This window comes from Heptranchias perlo, chromosome 37, assembly GCF_035084215.1.
Source record: "Heptranchias perlo isolate sHepPer1 chromosome 37, sHepPer1.hap1, whole genome shotgun sequence".
In the NCBI taxonomy this organism is placed as follows: Eukaryota; Metazoa; Chordata; class Chondrichthyes; order Hexanchiformes; family Hexanchidae; genus Heptranchias; species Heptranchias perlo.
In genome coordinates, this window is record NC_090361.1 from 12,291,526 (window position 1) to 12,309,663 (window position 18,138).

Genomic DNA, 18,138 nt, shown 5'->3' on the forward strand with positions numbered 1-18,138 from the left:
TCGGGAGCCAATGTCGATCAGCGAACACAGGGGTGATGGGTGGATGGGACTTCCTCATATGTCATGTCTTCTGCAATAGCAGCCGTGTGGAAAGACTGAAACAGCCTTGCAAGATTTCCCGTCTGACGTGCACAGCAATGATTCAGAACAACCTGTGTTTCCTTTCCCTTGGCTTCTGTCTGTCATATTCTTTCTGGCCGTACGGCTGAGAATGCAGGGGCACAGCACCTATTTGCTAATGTCTGTGGAATCAGTAAGGTATCCAATGACTGATCAGTGTTGTGTATGGAATCAGTAAGGACTCCAACATCTGGTCAGTGTTGTCTATGAAACCAGTGACAGAGCTAATGTCTGGTGTAGGAAGAGACGTACAGGAAAAGTATACATCCTGTTGCACCAGGCCCGACATCTATGACATGTTTTTGCTTTGAGAATATCTGCACTGATCAGAGCTCTGAGATGAGAAAACATGAATGCTCAAAGCCTGATAGAAATTTAGTTAATTTGCCCTTTGAAAGATTGTTGTGCAAGTGCTGCTGGCAGCCAATCAAATGATAATTAAATACACTAAACCTGGTTTTGCGCCATTTTTAGCAGCAAACCATTTTCTGTTCCATTTATTCCTTCCCGATATTTCCTTCAAGCTCTCTGGAGGGAGTGCAGCGAAGGTTCACCAGACTGATTCCTGGGATGGCAGGACTGTCGTATGAGGAGAGATTGGGTCGACTAGGCCCGAATTCACTAGAGTTTAGAAGAATGAGAGGGGATCTCATTGAAACGTATAAAATTCTGACAGGGCTCGACCAACTGGATGCAGGGAGGATGTTTCCCCTGGCTGGGGGGGTCCAGAACGAGGGGTCACAGTCTCAGGATACGGGGTAGGACATTTAGGACTGAGATGAGGAGAAATTTCTTCACTCAGAGGGTGGTGAACCTGTGGAATTCTCTACCACAGAAGGCAGTGGAGACCAAGTCACTGAATATATTTAAGAAGGAGCTGGATAGATTTCTGGAAGCAAAAGGCATCAAGGGGTATGGGGAGAGAGCGGGAATATGGTATTGAGATAGAGGATCAGCCATGATCATATTGAATGGCGGAGCAGGCTCGAAGGGCCGAATGGCCTACTCCTGCTCCTATTTTCTATGTTTCTATCATCATTGCTTCTTGCTCTCCTCCCAACTTCCCTCTCCCTCCTTTCCCTTTTTTTCTCTCTCTCTCTCTCCTCCCTCTCCCTCCTCTCTATCTTCACTCCTCCAGGCCAGATGAACCCCTGACAATATTTTCTATCCTTGTGTTAGATAAGAGCCTGGAAATTCCTGGAGTCCTTCTCTGCCAGTGTGGAGGACAACCTCTGCCCGCCTGTAACCAAGGCCAGAGGCCCTGTTCCACATTCCAAGGACAGGCTCATTTGCAGAGCTAGGGTGGGCCACTGGGCTGCTTTGCCTCGAGCTGGTCCGCCCTTGTAAGAGAGAGTGGAGATGTCTGGAGGCCCAAACTCCAGCTGGAACCACTCCAACAAGAGAAGGTAATAAATCCAGCCCAGGATCAATTACATTACTCTAGTGAAGGTTTGAGGCCTTTAGCAGACCGTGAAGGCAGCCAATTTGCACACAGCAAGATCCCACAAACAGCAATGTGATAATGACCAGATAATCTGTTTTTTAGTGATGTTGGTTGAGCGATAAATATTGGCCAGGTCACCGGGGAGAACTCCCCTGCTCTTCTTTGAATAATCCCATGGGATCTTTTACATTCACCTGAGAGGGCAGACAGGGCCTCGGTTTACCATCTCATCTGAAAGGCGGCACCTCTGACAGTGCAGCACTCCCATCAGTACTGCACTGAATCGTCAGCTGAGATTTTGTGTTCAACTCTCCGGAGTGGGACGCAAACCCACAATAGCCCATGTCTCAACTGACATGAGTTCGACAGAGATCTTTCAAGGGTGCAGAGGGATTAACCTCCTGGAGAAACCTGGGAATTTTCCCCCGACACGCACCTTGACCTGGGGGAGGGGGGAGGGAGGGTGGACCTGGCAGTTAGTTGCCCCTCCCGGACCAGAATTTAATGATCCAGTTCGAGCGAGGTGGAATCCCTGTGGAGCTGGGAACCAGCCCATTTTCCACCCTGGTCCTACTGACCATAGCCCTTGGTGTGTTTGTTTGACAATAACAATGACTTGCATTTATATAGCACCTTTCACATAGTAAAACACCCCAAGGCCCTTCACAGGAGCGTAATCAGGTTTCATAATGCCAAGCAAACCATGCTAGCAGCACAAGGACCAAAAACTTGGAAATATATCGCCGTTCCTTCATCGTCGCTGGGTCAAAATCCTGGAACTCCCTTCCTAACAGCACTGTGGGAGAACCTTCACCACACGGACTGCAGCGGTTCAAGAAGGCGGCTCACCACCACCTTCTCAAGGGCAATTAGGGATGGGCAATAAATGCCGGCCTTGCCAGCGACGCCCACATCCCATGTACAAACAGCTAAATAAAAATTAAAATGCTGCTCTCAGGATCATGGCCTGAAATATTAAAATTGTTTTCTCTGTTGATATTCAATGAGTAGGGTTTAAATTCCTAAAAAAGTGTTCACATTGGGAATTCTTTCTATTATCGGTCTAATGTTACAACTCTCCACCTGCCCAACATTCATTTTCAGATGACTGGGAGAGGTCCTGGGAAAGAATGGTTTAGTGGAGGAGACCATGTGATTAGCAGGGAGTTGAGGGAATGCTGCCTCGGATCGAGATTCAGGATCGGGTCAGAAAGGCATGACGGAACGGGATTCTCCAAAACACGGGTGAAAATTCCAGAATCCCATGTGAGAACTTATTCAATCAGCGTACACAACAGAGCAAGAGAAGACACAACTCAAGAGGCAGCGGGTACACAAGAAAAATGAGTCATCCCGTTGCTGCTTTTCCCGCTAACTCTCATTACCATGGCATCCAATTGTGTTTTTAATAACTCTTGTGTTGTCTTATGTGAGAGATCAATACAACATTAATCACTTTGACTAAAGCCTCCCGTGATATATATCTCTCTGTTTTTGGTGCAGAAATGGCAAATCTTATTCAAACTTCATCATACTAAAAGTTATGTTCCAACAGGAAGGCAGGATGCAGCTAACTTTGCATATACAAAACAGACTTCACCTCATGAATTGACTGCCTGTTCTTCATTTAACAGGGAAGTTGTGTGAATGACAAACTATAGTGGTTTAATTCAGGGCATGTTTTGCATAGCTGGCAGATGTGACTCTTGTCCTTCCGATTCTCAGTTTGAAAGCATCTCTCCTGAGCACTAAGTGAATCACATGGTCTCCTGCGCCAGCTCATTCTCTCCCCAGGACCCCAGTACCCTGGAATGCCTCGCCTTCCTTGGATTTTTGATATCCTTTCGCCCTGCAGCCGAGTCGATCGGCGATCCCCAGGTAGGGGGCGGAGGAGAAAGGGTTGAGGTCTCCAGCATGTTGGTTCCCCACCCTGGTCAGCGCTGCCCTGAGAGCTGCCGGACTGTTCCCAGCAAGTGTTATAGAACCCCATGACTGCGGGGTAAATGATAGTGAACTGCCTCCTGTTCCCTTGTTTCGGAGGGTGAAACTTCCACAGTCGGAGGCAAAATTTCAAGGTTTGCAGATGACACAAAACAGTGAGGAGGATAGTAAAGAAAGAAAGACTTGCATTTATGTAATGCCTTTCACAACCTCAGGATGTCCCAAAGAGCTTTACAGCCAATGAAGTACTTTTGAAGGGTTGTCATTGTTGAAATGTAGGGAAACATGGCAGCCAATTTGCGCACAGCAAGATCCCACAAACAGCAATGTGATAATGACCAGATAATCTGTTTTTTAGTGATGTTGGTTGAGAGATAAATATTGGCCAGGACACCGGGGAGAACTCCCCTGCTCCTCTTTGAATAGTCCCATGGGATCTTTTACATCCACCTGAGATGTGGAGATGCCGGTGATGGACTGGGGTGGACAAATGTAAGGAATCTTACAACACCAAGTTATAGTCCAACAGTTTTATTTGACCTGATGAAGGAGATAATCTCTGAAAGCTTGTGATTTTCAAATAAAACTGTTGGACTATAACCTGGTGTTGTAAGATTCCTTACATTTATCCACCTGAGAGGGAAGACAAGGCCTCGGTTTAACATCTCATCCGAAAGGCGGCACCACTGACAGTGCAGCACTCCCATCAGTACTGCACTGAATGGTCAGCTGGATTTTGTGTTCAACTCTCTGGAGTGGGACGCAAACCCACAATCTTCAGACTCAGAGAGTGCTACCCACCGAGCCATGGCTAACACAAGCAGCAGCCCAGAGGAGGACAGGGACAGATTGGACAGATGAAATTTAATGCAGGGAAGTGTGAAGTCATGTATTTTTGGACGGAAGAATGAGGAGCGGCAATATAAACTAAATGGTACAATATTCAAAGGGGTGCAGGAAGAGAGAGACCTGGGGTTCACATACACAATCTTTGAAGGTGGCAGGACAAGTTGATAAAACTGTTAAAAAAGCATAGGGGATCCATGGCTTTATAAATAGAAGCATAGAGTACAAAAGCAAGGAAGTTATGGTAAACCTTTATGAAACACTGGTTAGACCTTCGCGAGAATATTGTGTCCAATTTTAAGCACCACACTTTAAGAAGGAAGTCAAGGTCTTAGAGAGGGTGCAGAGGAGATTTACTGGAATGGTGCCAGCGATGAGCAACTTCAGTTATGCGGAGAGAATGGAGAAGCTGAGATTGTTCACTTTAAAGGAGAAAAGGTTAAGGGGAGATTTAATAAAGGTGCTCCAAATTATGAAAGGTTTTGAGTTATTACGATCTGGAATGCACTGGCTAAAAGGACGGTGGAAGCACATTCAATATTAACTTTCAAAAAGGAATTGGAAATACACTTGCAAATTTGCAGGGCTATGGAGAAAGAACAGGGGAGTGGGACTAATTGGATAGCTCTTTCAAAGAGCCGGCACAGGCACGATGGGCTGAATGGCCTCCTTCTCACTTGCATGGATTCTATGTGGAAGCTGACCCCATATCTCCACAGTTTCATTGTTCCATTTTTGGGCGGATGGTGTGAGTGGTGGGGACTGTACCTGACTGATATTACACGGGGCCTCGATGAAAATCTGGGGAGGCAGGAACTCTAACATTCGGACCCCCCTCCTCCTGGCCTCCGGACCTCATGTGGCTATCCAGGAAACCTCAACACCAAAGTTATGGCAGGTATGCAAAGGAACAGCCACAGATTTTAGGCCCACATGCCAGCAAATGTTAGACATATTGAGGTATTTGATGAAAATGTCCAACAATGAATAACTTATATCGAGCACCTTGATCATTTTTTTCTACAGGCAAAACTTGGCAGTTCTTCCTGGTGTCCTGGGCAATATTTATCCCTCAACCATCATCATTCAAACAGATTATCTGGTCATTATCGCATTGTTGTTTGTGGGAGCTTGCTGTGTGCAAATTGGCTGTCGTGTTTCCCTACATTACAATAGTGACTACACTTCAAAAAGTACTTTATTGGTTGTAAATTGCTTTGAGACGTCCTGAGGTCATGAAAGGCACTACATAAATGTAAGTCTTTCATTTTTCAACAAGGGCGTGGCTGCACTGTTGGAAGAAATTGGATGACCTTACCCGAGTTGTCAAGGTATTTGATTGGCATTGTAGTAATCGATTAAATAAATAAAATAGTTATGCAGGGCAGGAGGTGTGTTGCAGCTGCAATATGTGGGAGCTACTGGACAGTTTTGTCCAGGGCGACTACATCTGCGGTAAGTGTCTGCAGCTCGAGGAACTTCGGCTCCGAGTTGAGGGGCTGGAGTCCGAGCTGCAGACATTGCGATACATCAGGGAGGGAGAAAGTTACCTGGACACTTTGATCCAGGAGGCAGTCATGCCCCTTAGACTAAATACTGTAGAATTGGCACGTGGTCAGGGAGAGGAGGGTGTGACTGCGAGTGAGGGAGGTACGGGGATCCAGGAGGTAGCATTGCAGGAGCCTCATCCTCTGCACTTGTCCAATAGATACGAGGTTCTTGCAGGCCTTGTGGATGAGTGCAGGGATTGCAGGGAGGATGAGCAAACTGGCCACGGCACCGTGGCTCAGGGGGCCATTCAAGTGGGGGGAGTAAAAAAGAATGTGGTTGTAGTAGGCGACAGTATAGTTAGAGGGATAGACACTGTTCTCTGCAGCCAAGAGCGAGAGTCCTGAAGGCTGTGTTGCCTACCCAGTGCCAGGGTTAAGGACATCTCCTCAGGGCTGGAGAGAAACTTGGAGTGGGAGGGGGAGGATCCAGTTGTCTTGGTCCACGTAGGTACCAACGACATAGGTAGGACTAAGAAAGAGGTTCTGCTGAGAAAGTTTGAGCAGCTAGGGACTAAATTAGAAAGCAGAACCACAAAGGTGATAATCTCCGGATTATTACCTGAGCCACGAGCAAATTGGCACAGGGTAAATCAGATCAGAGAGATGAATGTGTGGCTCAAAGATTGGTGTGAGAGAAGTGGGTTTCGATTCATGGGGCACTGGCACTAGTACTGGGGAAAGAGGGAGCTGTTCCGTTGGGAAGGGCTTCACCTGACCCATGCTGGGACCAGTGTTCCGGCAAACCGAATAACTAGGGCGGTAGAGAAGGCTTTAAACTAAATAGAGGGGGGGAGGGCTCAGGTGGGGCGAAGTTTAGATTGATAAAGAGAAAAGACAAGGAAGTAGTACAGGAAAGTGATGGGGGTAACGATAAACAGAGTCCGGAAGGGACAGAGCGTACAAACATAAGAGTGCACTAGCAAATGGGGCCGGGGTAGGAAAGAATGGTAAAAAGACAAAATTAAAGATTCTTTATCTGAATGCACGCAGCATTCGTAATAAGGTAGATGAATTGATGACACAAATAGAAACAAATGGGTATGATCTCGTGGCCATTACAGAGACGTGGTTGCAAGCTGACCAAGGTTGGGAGCTAAATATTCAGGGTTATTTAACATTTCAGAAGGATAGGAAAAAAGGTAAAGGTGGTGGGGTAGCTCTGTTAATAAAGGATGAAATTGGTATAATAGTGAGAAATGATCTTGGCTCAGAAGATCAAGATGTTAATTCAATTTGGGTGGAGGTAAGAAATAGCAAGGGGAAGAAATCACTGGTGGGAGTAGTATATAGGCCCTCTAACAGTAGCGACACTGTAGGGCAAAATATAAATCAGGAAATAAGGGGGGTTTGTAAAAAAGGTAATGCAATAATCATGGGCGATTTTAACTTTCACATAGATTGGACAAATCAAATTGGCAAAAATAGCCCTGAGGAGGAGTTCATAGAGCATATCAGGGACTGTTTCTTAGACCAATACGTCAGGGAACCAACCAGGGAACAGGCCATTTTGGATCTGCTAATGGGTAACGAAACAGGATTAATTAATGATCTCAAAGTAAAAGATCCCTTGGGAAGCAGTGATCATAACATGATAGAATTTCACATCCAGTTTGAGAGCGAGGATCTTGGGTCTGAAACTATTGTATTCAGCTTAAATAATGGCAATTATAAAGGAATGAGGGCGGAATTGGCTAAAGTGGACTGGGTAAACAGATTAGATGGTATGATGGTGGATAAGCAGTGGCAAACATTTAAAAAGATACTTTATGGCTCGCAACAAAAATGTATCCCTGTGAGGAGGAAAGACCCCACAAAAAGAGTGAACCAAACATGGCTAACTAAGGAAGTCAAGGATGGTGTCAGGTTAAAAGAAAAAGCATACAACATGGCAAGGATTACTGGTAAGCCTGAAGGTTGGGAAAACTTAAAAACCAGCAAAGGATGACTAAAAGAATAATAAAGAGGGAGAAAATAAATTATGAGAGTAAACTAGCAAGAAATATAAAAACTGACAGTAAAAGCTTCTACAAGTATATAAAAAGGAAGGGGGTAGCTAAAGTAAACATTGGTCCCTTAGAGGATGAGACTGGGGAAATAATAATGGAAAACAAGGAAATGGCAGAGGAATTGAACAGATATTTTGTATCTGTCTTCACAGTAGAAGACACTAATAATATACCAATAATAGTAGAAAATCAAGGGGCAAAGGGGAGGGAGGAACTAAAAACAATCACTATCACTAGAGAAAAAGTACTAGGTAAACTAATGGGTCTAAAGGCTGACAAGTCCCCTGGACCTGATAACTTGCATCCAAGGGTCTTAAAGGAAGTGGCTACAGAGATAGTGGATGCATTGGTTGTAATCTTCCAGAATTCACTAGATTCTGGAAAGGTCCCAGCGGATTGGAAAACTGCAAACGTAACACCCCTATTCAAGAAGGGAGTGAGACTGATCAGCCATGATCTTATTAAATGGCGGAGCAGGCTCGAAGGGCCAATTGGCCTACTCCTGCTCCTATTTCCTATTTCTTATGAGACAGAAAGCAGGTAACTATAGACCAGTTAGCCTATCATCTGTCATTGGGAAAATGCTAGAATCCATCATTAAGGAAGTAGTAGCAGGACATTTGGAGACTCATAATACAATCAAGGTGCATCAACATGGTTTTATGAAAGGGAAATCGTGTCTGACAAATTTATTAGAGTTCTTTGAGGAAGTAACGGGCAGGGTGGATAAAGGGGAACCAATGGATGCAGTATATTTGGATTTCCAAAAGGCATTCGATAAGGTGCCACATAAAAGATTACTGCACAAGATAAGAGCTCATGGTGTTGGGGGTAATATACTGGCATGGATAGAGGATTGGCTAACTAACAGAAAACAAAGAGTCGGGATAAAAGGGTCATTTTCAAAATGGCAATCTGTAACTAGTGGGGTGCAGCAGGGATCAGTGCTGGGGCCTCAACTATTTACACTATATATCAATGACTTGGATGAAGGAACAGAGTGCCTTGTGGCCAAATTTGCTGATGATACAACGATAGGTGGAAAAGCAAGTTGCGATGAGGACACAAAGTGTCTGCAAAGGGATATTGACAGGTTAAGCGAATGGGCAAAAATTTGGCAGATGGAATATAATGTGGGGGAAAATGTGAAGTCATCCACTTTGGGAGGAAAAATAAAAAAGCAAAATATTATTTGAATGGAAAAATACTACAAAATGCTGTGGTACAGAGGGATCTGGTGTCCTCGTGCATGAAACACAAAAAGTCAACATACAGGTGCAGCAGGTAATCCGGAAGGCAAACAGAATATTGGCCTTTATTTCTAGGGGGACGGAGTATAAAAGCAGGGAAGTCATGGTACAACTGTACAGGGTGCTGGTGAGACCACACCTGGAGTACTGCGTACAGTTCTGGTGCCCTTATTTAAGGAAGGACATATTTGCATTGGAGGCAGTTCAGAGAAGGTTCACTAGGTTGATTCCGGGTATGGAAGGGTTGACTTATGAGGAAAGATTGAACAGGTTGGGTCTATACTCATTGGAGTTTAGAAGAATGAGAGGAGATCTTATTGAAACATACAAGATTCTGAGGGGACTCGATAGGGTAGATGCTGAGAGGATGTTACCCCTCATGGGGGAATCTAAAACTAGGGGGCATCATCTCAGAATAAGGGATCGCCCGTTTAAGATGGAAATGAGGAGGAATTTCTCCTCCCAGAGGGTCGTGAATCTTTGGAATTCTTTACCCCAAAAAGCTGTGGAGGCTGAGTCTTTGAATACATTCAAGGCTGAGTTAGACAAATTTTTGATCAGCGAGGGAGTCAAAGGATATGGGGAAAAGGCGGGAAAGTGGAGTTGAGATAAAAATCCGATCAGCCATGATCTCATTGAATGGTGGAGCAGGCTCGAGGGGCCGAATGGCCTACTCCTGTTCCTGTCTCTTATGGTCTTATGGTCTAATGTAAGAACACTGCTCTCATGAAGTCTCTACTCACAGCTGCATCACTGACACTTACTTTTCTAGGCCTCCATGTTCTAAGAACCCTCTGTGTGCCAATCCTTCTCCCTTCATTCTCCTACTGATAATTCTTAATCTGTGCTCCCTCCTTACTGATTTGCTAATCAGTGGAAACAATTTTTCACTATTTACCTTCTCAAAACATTCCATAATGTTCCCGATCCTGCAGCACCTTGATTTTAAAATTCTCATCTTTGTTTTCAAATCCCTCCATGACATCACCGCTCCCTACCTCTGTAACCTCTCCCAGGCCTACAACCCTCCGAGATCTCTGAGCTCCTCCAATTCTTTTGCGCACCCCCAATTTTAATAGCTCCATCATTGGCGGCTGTGTGTTCAGCTGCCTAGACCCTAAGATCTGGAATTCCCTCCATAAACCTCTCCACTTTGCTCTCCTTTAAGATGCTCCTAAAGATCTACCTTTAACAAAGCTTTTGGTCACCTGTCCTAATATCTCCTTATGTGGCTTAGTGTCAAATTCTGTTTGATAATCATTCCCGTGAAGCGCCTTGGGATGTTTTATTATGTTAAAGTCGCTATATAAATGCAAGCTGTTGTTGTTGTAATTCTGAAAAGTTACCATCAACTTTAATCACTAGCTGTTGCATAACAAGGAAGTAAGCACCAGCTCATTTACCTCTAAATTAAAATAGAAATCTAGCAGAGGGATCTCTGTTCACGTATTTGTGTTTCTCCCTCTCCTGCCAGGGGCCTCGTTTCCTAGTTGTAACTGAGAGTTTATAGAGGACCTTTGCCAGTACTAAGTCATTGAGAGTGTCTACATGCTCACTACAGTCCGTCACAGAGGCTGCGTGAGGGAACCATGAAATGCAGACACTTTTACCTAATATTGGGTAAGTGTTGGCACTCCAAATGCATTATTGTCAGTTTGATAATCCAACAAAGGTTATAGAGAGAGAATGCAATATAGACTCACCGGGGATGCAGAGCTATGAGGAGAAACTTGATATACTGGGGCTATTTCCACTGGATTGGAGAAGGGCAAAGGAAGATTTAGAGAAGGTTTTTAAAAAAAAAATTATGAAGGGATTATGAAGAGATTTGATAGGGTGAATAGAGAAAGATTACTTGGTTGGATGACCAGGCATCATCAATTTAAAATCGTTACTGAGAGATGGAGGAGATAGGTTAGGAGAAATTTTTTTACACTGTGGGGGAATCTTGACTTTGTGCGATAGTGTAAGATGGGTGATAGGGAGTCAGCAGCCCATTTTACATCTCTCCCCATTTAAAACGGGAGAAGTGGTGATCTCTTAAACAGAGAGTAGTGGTGAACGGTTGTTTTTTGGACTGGAGGGAGGTATACAGTGGTGTTCCCCAGGGGTCAGTGCTGGGACCACTGCTTTTCTTGATATATGTTAATGACTTGGACTTGGGTGTTCAGGCCACAATTTCTAAATTTGAAGATGACACAAAACTTGGAAAGGTAGTAAACAGTGAGGAGGATAGTGATAGACTTCAAGAGGACATAGACAGACTGGTGGCACGGGTGGACACGTGGCAGATGAAATTTAACACAGAAAAATGCGAAGTGATACATTTTAGTAGGAAGAACAAGGAGAGACAATATGAACTAAAGGGCACAACTCTAGAATGGGTACAGGAACGGAGTTATCTGGGGGTATATATGCACAAATCGTTGAAGGCGGCCGGGCAGGTTGAGAAAGTGGTTAACAAAGCATACGGGATCCTGGGTTTTATAAATAGAGGCATAGAGTACAAAAGTATGGAAGTCATGATGAACCTTCATAAAACATTGGATCGGCCACAACTGGAGTATTGTGCCCATTTCTGGGCACTGCACTTTAGGAAAGATGTGAAGGCCTCAGAAAGGGTGCAGAGAGATTTACTAGAATGATTCCAGGGATGAGGGACTTTAGTTACGTGGATAGACTGGAGAAGCCGGGGTTGTTTTCCTTGGAACAGAGACGGTTGCGAGGAGATTTGATAGAGGTATTCAAAATCATGAAAGGTCCAGACAGAGTAGATAGAGAGAAACTGTTCCCTTTGGCGGAAGGGTCAAGAAGCAGAGGCCATAGGTTTAAAGCGATTGGCAAAAGAAAAAAAAGGTGACATGAGGAAAAACCTTTTTACACAGCGAGTATTTAGGATCTGGAATGCACTGCCCGAGGGGATGGTGGAGGCAGATTCAATCATAGCCTTCAAAAGGGAACTGGATAAGTACTTGAAAGGAAAAACATTGCAGGGCTACGGGGAAAGGGCGGGGGAGTGGGACTAACTGGATTGCTCTTGCATAGAGCCAGCGAGGACTTGATGGGCTGAATGGCCTCCTTCCGTGCTGTAACCTTTCTATGATTCTATGGTTCTAACTACTCAGTTGTCTCCACAGATACTGCCTGATTTGCTGAGTATTTCCAGTGTTTTCTGTTTTTATTTTATTGGAGCATGGAATGCTTTGCCATAGGGAGTGATTGAGGCAGAGACTAATGTATCTTTTAAGGAGAAAGTAGATAAATATATGAAGCAGAGGAGGATACACGGAAAGAGTAGGGCAATGGGATTAGTTCTGGATTGATACAGGACTATGGGGAGAGAGAGGGGCAATAGGATTAGTTCTGGATTGATACAGGGCTGTGGGGAGAGAGGGGCAATAGGATTAGTTCTGGATTGATACAGGGCTGTGGGGAGAGAGAGGGACAGTGGGATTAGTTCTGGATTGATACAGGGCTATGGGGAGAGAGAGGGTCAGTGGGATTAGTTCTGGATTGATACAGGGCTCTGGGGAGAGAGAGGGGCAGTGGGAATAGTTCTGGATTGATACAGGGCTATGGGGAGAGAGAGGGGCAGTGGGAATAGTTCTGGATTGATACAGGGCTCTGGGGAGAGAGAGGGGCAGTGGGAATAGTTCTGGATTGATACAGGGCTATGGGGAGAGAGCGAGGCAATGGGATTAGTTCTGGATTGATACAGGGCTATGGGGAGAGAGAGGGGCAGTGTGATTAGTTCTAGATTGATACAGGGCTTTCGGGAGAGAGAGCAGGGCAGTGGGATTAGTTCTGGATTGATACAGGGCTATAGGGAGAGAGAGGGGCAGTGGGATTAGTTCTGGATTGATACAGGGCTGTGGGGAGAGAGCAGGGCAGTGGAATTAGTTCTGGATTGATACAGGGCTGTGGGGAGAGAGCAGGGCAGTGGGATTTGTTTTTATGGTCCTATGCTATTCAATTGAAGTATTTCAAATGCAACAGAAGATTTCAGTAACTGAGTTTACTCTCTAGTTCTTTCATTTGCTTCTTGGTATTTTTAATTGCTCTGCTCCATGTTCACCTTTGATTTGCCCTGATATTCCCTCTCTGCGGTCTTGAGGGACCTTTACTGTTCAGTTGGTGTATATAGGTTAGCCTTTCGACTTTGCACTCCCAGAAACTTATGCGTGGTTTTTCAACATTAATGGTCGGAATGGTTGGAAAAACGTTCACAGCAGGTCACCTGAGTTTTCCAAAGAAAGGAACCCAAAAAATTGAAGGACTTCAGAATCTGGAAATCTGAAAATAAAAACAGAAAAAAGCTGTACCCTGGAAAGATAACAGTCAATGTTTCAGGTCTTAAACAGTCTTAAGGCCTGAAACGTGCACTGTGGTTTATCCACCAATGCTGCCCGGCTTTCTGAACGTTTCCAGCTCTTTTCTGTTTTTTTTTCCTGAATTCCCAATAGGCGTTTCCCATATGCAAGGCTGCCCTTTACTGTGGCTCAGTGGGTAGCATTCTCACCTCTGAGTCAGAAGCTTGTGGCTTCATGTCCAGGGAGTTGGGCATAAAATCTAGACTGACGCTCCAGTGCAGTGCTGAGGGAGTGCTGCACTGCTGGAGTGTGCCGTCTTTCAGATGAGACGTTAAACCGAGGTCCTGTCTGCGCTCTCAAGTGGACATTAAAGACCCCATGGCAATATTTCGAAGAAGAGCAGGGGAGTTCTCCCTGGTGTCCTGGCCAATATTTACCCCTCAACCAATATCACTAAAACAGATGATCTGGTCATCAACTCATTGCTGTTTGTGGGATCTTGCTGTGCACCATGTGGCTGCTGTGTTTCCTGACATTACAATGGTGACTACACTTCATTGGCTGTAAAGCGCTTTGGGACATCCTGAGGTTGTGAAAAGCACTATATAAATGCAAGCTCTTTCTTTTACCAATTGTATTATCATTTCCAAAGATATTGGCCCTCATATCCCCCTCCTTCCACCCTCTAACCAGGCACCAGTCAGGCAGAATGTCCCTGAATTGGCCTCACCCCCATCTGCTACACTGACTGCAGATTCCTTGCATCTCACCCTCTCCCCACCCAGCCACCCACCCCGTGGGAAACCACGCAGGCAATGCAAGGAGGCCTTTGAGGGTCTCCCCCACTTCCCTCCTCGACTTTGCGCCGAGGAACTGAGCCGTCTCCAGGTGCGGAACGCAGGAGAATTGGTCACCTGTTCCCCCCAAGATCGTTTTAAAAGAAGAGAGGGAGATCGCCAATCACTTTAAAGTGCGAATACACTCGTGCGGGATACGATCAAACCTGAGGCTGAGTGAAAGCAGCAGAACAAACAAGCATCACACAGACCCCAGAGATTTGTTTATGACGACAGCGCTTACAAAGTAGAGACATTTTGTTTGCAGCTTTCAGATCATTTGGCTGATAACATCTGCTTTGTGCCCAGAGATTGGGTTGATTCTAAATATGAATTGGCACAATGAACGCACTGTCTTGAGGTTAATATAATATGTAAACTTGACACAGACCTCTGACCTGCAGCATTGTGTTCCCCAGGAGCTACCTGTTTTCCAAGCTTTATTTTTTGCCGGTTTGCTCCTGATTTTCTCCCACCCCGGAGGCATTTGACTCCCTGCCTACGCTCCTGTGGCTATCAGTCTCCCTCCAGCACCTCCCAACAAGCAGCCATTCTCCGCGCGTGAGCCTGGCCTGTTGAGTGTTGAAAGGCTATTCGGCCACAGGAGGCATCTCGTTCAAATCCTGATCCTGCCCTCAACTGACGTCCACCGGCCTGAGCTTTCCGGCGGTGACTTTCACTGGACGACAAACAGGAACTGGAATTCTGAATGACTGTTTTGCCTTCCTCAGACCAGGGAACTGAGGCCAACTGTAGCCCCCCCCCCCCGCCAATCCCAACACTTGTCGTGACTGTGAAACAAAACTGGAATCCCCTGGTGTTTATGGCGTAGTCACATTTTTGCCTTCACCGACTGAACTATCGTGCTAGGTTGGGGGGGTGGGTGGGGTGCAGTTGTTGCTGCTGATTTAAATACACTGTAGCATTATAGAATCATACAGCACAGAAGGAGGCCATTCGGCCCATCGAGCCTGTGCCGGCTCTTTGAAAGAGCTGTCCGATTAGTCCCACTCTTTCCCCTGCAAATTTTTCCTTTTCAAGTATTTATCCGATTCCCTTTTGAAAGTTGCTATTGAATCTGCTTCCACCGCCCTTTCAGGCAGCGCATTCCAGATCATAACATCTCGCTGTTTAAAAGATTCTCCTCATCCCCCTCCTGGTTCTCTTGACAATTATTGTAAATCTGTGTCCTCCGGTTACCAACCCTCCTGCCAGTGGAAACAGTTTCTCCTTATTTGCTCCATCAAAACCTTTCATGATCTTGAACACCTCTACTAAATCTGCCCTTAACCTTCTCTGCTCTAAGAAGAACAATCCCAGCTCCTGCAGTACCTTGAGATAGAATACTCCCTCTCCATCACTCTGCTTTTTTGCACCTTTGAAAGCATTTTTACAACTCACCATTTTGACTAAGCTGAGTGCCCTTTTTCTCCATGTGAAGTGCCTTAAGATGTTTTTCTAGATTTAAGGCACAACATGTGGATGGGTATTCTGCCCAGTGGAATTTGCTGCCCCAGGAAGCTACATCATTAAATAAATTTAAAACAGAAATAGACAGTTTCCTAGAAGTAAAGGGAATTAGGGGTTACGGGGAGCGGGCGGGAAATTGGACATGAATTTAGATTTGAGGTTAGGATCAGATCAGCCATGATCTTATTGAATGGCGGAGCAGGCTTGAGGGGCCGATTGGCCTACTCCTGCTCCTATTTCTTATGTTCTTATGTTATGGTATTAGACTAACTACCATGAGTTCAATTCCCATCGTGGCAATTTATCTTCAGGAATGGATTTGCCACCCCTGCACAGTCTGACCTACAGGTGACTACAGTCCCATACTACATGCTTGACGAGTAATGCCCTGTACAACTGTAGCAAGACTTCCTTACTCTTGTAGTCCAATCCCCTTGCATTAAAGCCTGGACAATAGATCTTGCCTTTCTAAACGATCCCCACATCCCAATAAAAAATAAATGCGAGTCGCTGCGTACAGAAAAAGCAAACATTACCTTTTGGGGTGAAAATATTAATTCTGAAGCCCCACTCAGGAGAATTAAGCCCATAATCCAGGCTGACATTCCAGGGCAGGACTGCAGGGGTGCTGCACTGTCAGAGGTGCCGCCTTTCGGATGAGACATTAAACCGATGCCCTGTCTGCCCTCTCAGGTGGACGTAAAAGATCCCATGGAACCATTTTGAAGAAGAGCAGGGGAGTTCTCCGCGGTGTCCTGGTCAATATTTATCCCTCAACCAACATCACAAAAACAGATTATCTGGTCATTATCACATTGCTGTTGGTGGGATCTTGCTGTGCATAAATTAGCTGCCGTATTCTCTACATTACAACAGTAACTACACTTCAAAAGTACTTAATTGGCTGTAAGATAAGATAAGAAATAGGAGCAGGAGTCGGCCATACAGCCCTCGAGCCTGCTCCGTCATTCAATCAGATCATGGCTGATCTTCAACCTCAACTCCGCTTTCCCGCCTGATCCCCATATCCTTTGATTCACCGAGAGTCCAAAAATCTATCCATCTCAGCCTTGAATATACTCAACAACTGAGCATCCACAGCCCTCTGGGGTAGAGAATTCCAAAGATTAACAACCGTCCGAGTGAAGAAATTCCTCCTCATTTCTGTCTTAAATGGCCGAACCCTTATCCTGAGACTATGCCCCCTAGTTCTAGACTCTCCAGCCAGGGGAAAGAATCTCTCAGCATCTACCCTGTCAAGCCCCCTAATAATCTTATATGTTTCAATGAGATCACCTCTCATTCTTCTAAACTCCAGAGAGAATAGGCCCATTCTACTCAACCCCTCCTCATAGGACAACCCTCTCATCCCAGGAATCAATCTAGTGAACCTTTGTTGCATTGCCTCCAAGGCAAGTATACCCTTCCTTAGATAAGGAGACCAAAACTGTACACAGTACTCCAGGTGAGGTCTCACCAAAGCCCTGTACAACTGGAGCAAGACTTCCTTACCCTTGTACTCCAATCCCCTTGCAATAAAGCCCAACATGCCATTTGCCTTCCTAATTGCTTGCTGTACCTGCATGCCAACTTTTTGTGTTTCTTATACGAGGACACCCAAATCTCTCCGAACACCAACATTTAATAATTTCTCACCATTTAAGAAATATTCTGTTTTCCTATTCTTCCTACCAAAGTGAATCATCTCACATTTCCCCACATTATGCTCCATCTGCCACCTTCTTGCCCACTCACCTGACCTGTCTATATCCCTTTGCAGACTCTTTGTGTCCTCCTCACAGCTTACTTTCCCACTTAGCTTTGTATCATCGGCAAACTTGGATACATTACACTCGGTCCTGTCATCTAAGTCATTAATATAGTTTGTAAATAGCTGAGGCCCAAGCACTGATCCTTGAGGCACCCCACTAGTTACAGCCTGCCAACCTGAGAATGACCCATTTATCCCGACTCTCTGTTTTCTGTCCGTTAACCAATCCTCTATCCATGCTGATATGTTACCCCCAACCCCATGAGCCCTTATCTTGTGCAACAACCTTTTAAGTGGCACCTTATCGAATATCTTTTAAAGATCTAAATATACTACATCCACTGGTTCCCCTTTATCGACCCTGCTAGTTACAATAAATTTGTCAAACACAATTTTGCTTACATAAAACCATGTTGACTCTACCTAATCATATTATGATTTTCTAAGTGCCCTGTTACCACTTCCTTAATAATGGATTCCAACATTTTCCCGACGACTGATGTCAGGCTAACTGGCCTCTAGTTCCCTGTTTTCTCTCTCCCTCCTTTCTTGAATAGAGGGGTTACATTTGCTACCTTCCAATCCGCTGGGACC

The 18,138-nt window shown here is 45.1% G+C and overlaps 1 protein-coding gene across 1 annotated transcript in view; it reads left to right on the top strand.

Annotated features, from left to right (window-relative positions):
• The first annotated feature begins 5,760 nt into the window (after positions 1-5,760).
• The window catches only part of LOC137304250 (adhesion G protein-coupled receptor E5-like), a 59,429-nt gene continuing 47,051 nt past the window's right edge, over positions 5,761-18,138 (top strand). Inside the window, exon 1 of the mRNA XM_067972804.1 lies at positions 5,761-5,806. Within this exon, the coding sequence (XP_067828905.1) occupies positions 5,761-5,806 (46 nt within the window). The remainder of the gene's footprint in view (positions 5,807-18,138) is intronic.